Source organism: Colobus angolensis, unplaced genomic scaffold, assembly GCF_000951035.1.
Source record: "Colobus angolensis palliatus isolate OR3802 unplaced genomic scaffold, Cang.pa_1.0 Scaffold169, whole genome shotgun sequence".
Taxonomy (NCBI): Eukaryota; Metazoa; Chordata; class Mammalia; order Primates; family Cercopithecidae; genus Colobus; species Colobus angolensis.
The window spans coordinates 2,791,377-2,799,500 of NW_012114810.1; the positions used below are offsets into that span (position 1 = coordinate 2,791,377).

At 36.1% G+C, this 8,124-nt stretch overlaps 1 protein-coding gene across 1 annotated transcript in view; it reads right to left on the reverse strand.

The window, feature by feature from the left end:
* LOC105508943 (filaggrin-2-like) overlaps positions 1-8,124 on the reverse strand; it is a 60,465-nt gene that overhangs the window by 38,153 nt on the left and 14,188 nt on the right. The window contains exon 7 of the mRNA XM_011937968.1: positions 7,661-8,121. Within this exon, the coding sequence (XP_011793358.1) occupies positions 7,661-8,121 (461 nt within the window). The remainder of the gene's footprint in view (positions 1-7,660; positions 8,122-8,124) is intronic.

An 8,124-nucleotide genomic window follows, 5' to 3' on the forward strand; every position in this document is an offset into this window, starting at 1 on the left:
TAACTTTTAACTTTTTTCTCTAAGTGAAATGGACTTTTTTGCAATCACATTTTTTAGCTAGAAGGCTGACAAGATCCAAATTCATAATAGAAAACTGATTCTATACGCCAGAAATGCTGACCAAAGCTTGGAGATATGCCACACAAAATAATTCCATTTGGGAGTTTTTCATAAAAATGATTGGATCTCCACCCAAGTTAGATTTTCTTTTTCTGTACTCTCTGATCATGTTAACACTTTGCCTCCTTCCAGCAGAATAACTTAAGCTTAAGTCTCGCTCTATTGTATGACTTTGATGACACATTTCTTCTTGATATGACCTCTCTTTGTTTGCCTGAGTGACCTTGCTTTCCCAGTTCCCTGGAGCAGGAATTATTCTTCGTCTATCTGGATCATGTTCTTTTGCTCCAAAGTCTCTCTGTCTATACTCTGTGTGAGTGTAAACATATGAGTTGGTTTATATTTTATTTTAGTGACTTTTTAAATTTGAAAGAATGAATGCTCCTTAATTATATAATAGTCTAAGAATATAGAAAATTGTAATAGAAGATAGCAACAAATCATCACGAATTCCATCATATAGAAATAATCAATGTTAACTTCTGGAAAACATTATTTCAGATTTCTTTGTATGCAGCTGGATGGAAAGTTAGACAAAATTTATTTAACACAATGGAATCAATCATACCATTTATGCAATTTTAAATAAAAAGTTAACAATTTTCCATAGTATCTTAATTTTTATTCATATTTAACATGCTATAAAATATTCCAAAGAAACTTATCTTTATTTTCATTTTACTATCTTCCCATGCCTATTACTCCAACATCATTTCTTGCTATGCTTCCACATACAACCTATGTCTTAGCTATGCTGGATTATTTTCAGATTCCCTGAACTCACTATGGTCTTTCTTACTTTAAGACTTTATGTACACTTAACAAATGCCTGGAGTAGTTAGTCTCCTCAGATGAACCTGAATAACTCCTGACCATCTCTGGAGACCTACTGCAAATTCTCCTCTTTCCTTAAGATTTCTCTGAATCCTTCCTTCACTTTTAATCAGGGTTAGTTGATCACTTTACTGAAAATGGAGGATCATCCTCTGGTTCCAAATTATTTAGATGTGTTTCTGGCTTTACCAACTTTTTCTAGAATTAAAGCTTTAATTATTGGCAGATTGTCAGTTCTTAAGTAGAACATAGAAATGAAGGGGGAGAGAGGCAGTTTTGCATACTGATCATACTGTGGCAAATGCTGTAATTGACATTATCAATAATATTTTCTTGATTATGTCTTATTTGATCATGTCTATTATAGCACTTGCCACATTATTCATATCGGTTGTTTTCTCATGTGTTAGTCTCCTTGATGAACATATAAAGAAAGGAACAGGGACAATGTCTTTCTTATATTTCTAATTTCAGTATCAAGCACATTATCTGTCATTTAAGTTGTTATTAACTTCCCTCCAATGAATAGATGAGTGAACGAGTGACCCTGATGTTGCATTGACAACACCCATATTATCTGGATCATCTGGATTCTGTCATTAAAATAATCATAGAGAGATTGCTAATCAGCCCAGCCCACATTCTTGGATTATATGTTGCAGGAGAGCTGTAGAAATATGAACGTTTGGTCACACATAGGTGGAGCTCAACCATCTATTCTTTCAGGCCTGACAAAACTAGTCAGGAAAGATATTAGGAAGAATGGGGCAATTATTGTAAAGAAAAGAGCACTAGGAACTAGCAGCAGGAACTAGTAATGTTGCTGGAAAATGAGCCTATTGAGTGTTCCCCTGATCTGCAAATATTCACATCTAGAGCCTATGTGGTACACTTTGGGAGACGATATCACCCTTGTCCAGCCTCTGAAATTGCACCAAATGGAAACAATTGCAGGCTTTAATACATTTTTTTAATGCTATTTGAAAAAAATTAGTTTGGATGAGATACGATTTTATTTGTTTACTGGTTGATTGGTTTTTAAGGCATTCAGCTAGCCTAGCAAGGCAACAAACAACATCAGAGCTGACAAAATGTCATCTTGAGAATTTAAGGAAGAAGCAGAGGGTTGAACTACTGTCCTATTAAAACTTTCTTGATGAAAGATAAAGAATGATACTACTGAGTGAGGTATGGAGAACATTTTAACATTTAAAAATTTTAAAAATATATTTAAAATCTATTATCTATCTATTAGTTTATCTGCCATCTGTCTATCTCTATCACGTATCATTGATCTACCTACCTAGTCTATTGGTTCTAAAAGAGGAATCATAAAGTGATTTTTAGAGGAAAGAAAGTGAGGGAAAGCAACATTTGATATGTATTCTCTGAGTGTTAGGATTTTTTTTTTAACCTCCATGACTCTCAATTTGTCAGTAAGGTATAATTAATTTTTTACTCGCAAGGTTATTTTAGAGCAAGTGTCTGAAACAGAATGAATGGGCATTCAGTAAATTTTAATTTTCTTCCTTTAGTCCAGAGTGGAATAAATAACACAAATATTGAATATTTTGTATCAAGTTTTAGAAAACAACAACCAGTAGATGGAAACAGGTTTTTCTGTTTGTTTGTTGTTGTTGTTGTTGTTGTTTAATCAGCCTCAGAGGAATCTTAAAGTAATGACTTTAAGCTAGGGATAATCTGTCTGTACTTGTACATAAGTTCTTGAGCTCCTTAGATCTTGTTCTTGTAGCCAAAACAGATCATCCTATTTGTGAATTTCAGGGTCTTTCTATATTTCCTCTTCTCTAATACCCTCGGTATGCGAAAATGCCTCTCCCACCCTTCATTTCTATGTTCTAATTAAGAACGGATAACTTGCCAATTCTTAAAACTTTAATTCTAGAGAAAGTGGTAAAGCCAGAAACACATCTAAGTGATTTGGAACCAGAGGGTGTTCCTCCATTTCATCCTTTTCCTAATTACTGCACTTTATTTGTAGAGAGTAGGAGGATATAAGATTTTTATTAATGTACACTGTGGGGAAATGAAAAAATAATATGAGACAACTTAACATATCTAAATAATCTTTAGAAAATGAACACATTTTTCCTTGCAAATTTCATATTTCTTTGGGTTGGATGACTTTATAATGCAAAAAATACACTTGTGAACTTCTACTGGTAATTCTATGCACTTCTAAGGAGAGCTTCACTCACTTACTTACCATGTTTTGCAAAGATTCAGTAACATGTTGCTTAAAACCAGTTTCAAAATCTGAGTTAGTGGCCTTTTAATTGTGTCAAATCATTATTAGAGAGGAAGCTTCCCTCTGTTTGCTGGCTTGATTAATTTCCAACCAAATCCAGAATTGCCTCAATCTTTACTTTTTAAAAATTTTCTACTCTCTTGCTCCTTTCTCTGCAGCTGACGTACTCACCTTTGATTGTGTTAGAGTGCTCCACAAAGGCTGCACTCAGCATGTAGTATTAGAAAGTCTTCTCTGGTTATCAAGGACTCTTTGAACACAGGGACTGTGTATTACACTGTAACAGAACAGCCAGTGCATGCAGTGTGTCTGGTACAAACTGACCTTCAATTTCCCTCATTCAAAGGTCATCTTTATCTAGAAAGTTTGCAAGAAGAGGGATTTTATCTTTCGTTCCTCCCATTTTGGCCACCCAGAGTTCCTCTTCAGTGCCATGTACTCTTCATGACAGTGTCAGCCATGGTTTGACATCACTGGGTATTTCTTGGCACAGAAATGCTTTACCTATAGATTGCTAGCACACAGATGGTAGTAGAGGGGAAATCTCTAACTGTGTGTACCTATGACACTTCTTTCTTTCTAGCATCTAAGAAATTCAACTTTTCACAGAGGTTCACATGGGGGCGCCCCAGTTTTTAACTTTTTCTTTGTAGACCATACTTGATGTTTCATTTTTATCTTTCCTTTTATCTTAGAAAGGAGATGTGTAACTCTCTTTGAGTTATTTAATACTTCTGGTGTAATTCATAAGGAACAATTGCCCCCTGTTTGATTAAAACATGTTATTGAGAGTTTTAGCAATGTGGAATATATTATATTTAAATTTCAAATGAGTGTGGTCAAGGGATTATGGGGGTCATTTATGTACATAACCTATATATTTATATATACACACATACATATTTACACACACATACAATAAAGGTACATTAACGTTTATTCAAGATACCAGTGAAACTTTAGACATTTTTAAATGTATTCTTAGAGAATAAAGGCTTTCTTTCTTGTAAACGCTTTGGACAGTGATTAGATCGAGGGAAAAATTAGATGTTGAGTTTTACTTTCTTTGGACTCATTATTAGTATCTGAGTGCTTCACTGCCATCTAGCGGTGAGATTTGGAATTACAGATGTGTGGAATGAGTGCAGACACCCTGACACAGTAGCGCGAGCTTTGGCTTGAGAATCAGAAACCTATACCGTGGTCATAGCAGCACTTCTAATTAGCAAGTTAATCTCTTCTGTTGTAAATAAAGTAAATCCATAGACTTACTTTACTGTCATCTAGCTGTGCAGAGGTAGAATAAAAATCTATGGATTTCTCTTTATAAGGTATAGAGATTAAATATTAAATTTAAATTTCTAATTGTTCTTTGATTATTAGTATTTATTCAGTGAATAAATGGTGATTGATAGATTGGTATGAATTGGTTACTATTTAGGGTTAACTTCTATATACACAGTAATTTTGCTGAGTATCATTAATAGTATAACTGTAGCTTTTTCACTAGTAAACTAACAGACTAGTATTTTGTTGATTACATAGCATGGTTTAAAGTTCAGAAAGTACAAGTTCTTCTTAATATTAAAATTTAAAACCCAGATTAAATAGATATATTCTGAGTCTAATCAGAAGAATGAGCCTGTTTTTGTTGTTGTTGTTGTTGTTGTTTTTTCAAATAACTTCTGCTTCCAATAGGGACTTGTGATTTTGAACACTCACTGATGAATTTCAGTTTAGTTTGAATTCCAAAAGTGAAGTTGGAGGAAAAGTAGCTTGATTTTTGAGTGAAAAGAGGATAAATTTGGATAGCACCAAATTTAATGGAGAGAATTATCACTCTTTTAATTAAGTATGGTGTGCTTGGCTTTTTTATTTTTACTTGCAAATTAAGGAAGTAATCGTTAAAGTTCTTACTAGTTCTGACATTCTGGACATTTTATTTGGGTTTTATAGTAGTAAACTTTCTACTGAGGATAGTATATTTTGTTCATAATTCTTCTACTAATCATTACTTCCCTCACTGTTCATAATAAATTCATGTATTTTCTCCTTTTAGGCAGGAATAATGTATTTTTAATTGTTTTTCTTCTACTGGAAACTTCAGGACCCAATTAGCTTCTATTGAGAGTGATTCTTCCATTAATATCTTTGACAGAGAAAATCCATGGTGTATAACTCTTATTTCCAGAGCTTGGGTTGTCTTAGAAGGTAGCTACTTGGGATTATGTTTGATAACAATTGCTGTGATGATCATGATTAACTACAACACCTGAGGTCAACTCATCAGTATAAAGCCTTTCTGTAAATGCTTTGCAGAAGCATTGGGCAGCGATTAGATTGAGGAAAATATCAGATACGGTTGAGTTTTGTCTTCTTTGGAGTCCTTATTATTAGTACCTGAGTGCTTCACTGCCATCTAATTGTGTGGAGGTAGAAGGAAACTGCATCTGATCCCATGGCAGGAAACTATGTTTGTGTTTGTGGAGATGAAAGAGAAGAGAAACTATAACTTGATGAAATGTTTATTGCTAATTTTTATGAAGTACAGTTTTCTGGATCCTATATGCAGAAGGCCATGACAATAAACTTAAACATAGTTGTACAGAGTTCTAGTAGTGACACAAAAAGATGCAAATATTCTGAATATTCATGTGGGAAACTACTACGCATTCTTTGTTCAGGATGGGATGTGTTATAATGTTTCTAGAGACATTTTGGCTCCTAAACCATGTCATTTAGCTCCTTGGATAGGTTTGTCAATAATTAATTAAAACAAAATCTGGAAAATCCAAATTTTGAAACTCGGAAATTTTTTTAAACCCTAATTTTATTCCCAACCACACAAATCTCACTTTATTATATAGTTCTGAATATAGCCCCAAATGATGTTTATTTTTTTTTCTTCCATTCACTCTTTTCTTTCTTTCTTTTTTCTTTTGAGGTGGAGTCTTGCTCAGTCACCCAGGCTGGAGTGCAGTGGTGCGATCTCGGCAACCTCTGCCTCCTGGGTTCAAGCAATTCTCCTGCCTCAGCCTCCTGAGTAGCTAGGATTACAGGCACCCGCCACTGCACCCAGTTAATTTTTCTATTTTTAGTAGAGACAGGGTTTCACCATGTTGGCCAGGCTAGTCTTGAATTCCTGACCCCGTGATCCACCCTTCTCGGCCTCCCAAAGTGCTGGGATTACAGGCATGAGCCACCGCACCTGGCCCCATTCACTGTTTTTTAACCAAGGAGTTCAATGAATGTGGAGTCTTACAAAAACACCTGGCACCAAACAAAAGTAATATAGTACAGAACTATAGTTAAAATGAAAGAACAGACATATACCCCTACTACCAAAAGAGGAGATCATGTTAAATACCTTAATTTCATGTATGTGTCTCATTTCTTCTCTGGGTTAGTTCTTTTCTTGGGCTAGTCTGTGTTGGCTTCTTATTCAAAGTAATAACTCCTTTGTTCTTGGACATATTCATAGAGTGGGGTGTTGCTATCTACGCAGAAGGAACCAGAGCCTGTTCTTTCCTTTCTGTGGTAACCACTGGCCTCAGAGCCTCTTGTCTGTTTATTGCTCACATCCTCACTGTATATTCTGATACCTCCTGACAGACTTGATTCTGATTCTTGCCTTTGTCTCCCCCACTGCATGTGGTTGTACTGCTTGATGAATATCTATACCTATACTCTTCAATTCCTGTAGGCTGTCAAGAAAGTGACTGAAAATGTACTTTTGACTTTTGCTGTCATTTGACTGCTTATAACTGTCATTTGATTGGCCATTGCTATATACTTGTCTTTCATTGGTACTGAATCCAGATTGACCTTAGACATCTCTTGATGGCCCAGGACTTCATACCTATCTGGCAAAACCTGTGCTGGAACTTACCTGCCCATGAAAAGTTGTATCTCCCAAATGTTGCTGGCTAGATCCGTGTAAAACTATTGTACTGAACTCTAACTTCCCATGCCTAGATCCTAATTGCTCATGAGTGTCTTTCTCCTAATCTTCCAAATGCCTTTTATTATCAGTATGGGATTGCTGTTTTCTGATTGAACTAGATTTTGAATGGACATGAACTGATATGGATTGTCCATGGTCAGATCCAAAATGGTCATTTGACTGGCTATATGTACATCCCTCCCTTCTGGCTGTGTTATATCCAGGTTGAACATAGGAGTTGTTTGACTGTTTATGAGTTACTACAGAATGTCCATGACTAGATTCCTGACTTCTTCTTATAATGGGTCCAGACTGATACTGAGAATCAACTGAATGTTCATAACTTATCATTGACTGTTCATGATATAAACCGTGTCTTCCTGTTCTTTTAGTTACTTTGGATACTATCAGGTCAGAACTAGAAAATGATTGTCAATGTCTAGACAGTTGCTCATTTGTGGCGCTATCTATTGACCATGAAAGGTGAGAATTACAGATGCTTTTTCTGCGGCCACCAGAAGGCCCATACCCAGTGTGCCCATAGTCATATTCTGCAGGTCCATAACTGCCATGTTTCCAAACCTGACTTGATCCATCCCTTTGCCTTTCACTACTATGTGACTGAAAATGACTTGTTCTAGTAGATCTGGAACCTGTCTCTGTGGATTGTCCATAACCAGAATGGCCATGTCTTGTGGTATCTCCTGTCTTTCCATGAGTAGTTTCCAGTCTCCCATGAACGGCAGATCCTGACTCTCCCTGCTGGGATCTGGCTTGGCCATGAGTGTGTCCTGAATGTGTGTGTGAGCCCCCTGAGTGCCCTTCACTGTCACTGTACTCACTGTGGTCATATCCCCTTCTTCCAGTTGTCCTGGACCCTGTCTGTGTGGACTGTCCATGACCATAGTGGGCATGTCTAGCGGTATCTCCTCTCTGTCCATGAGTAGTTCCCTGTCTC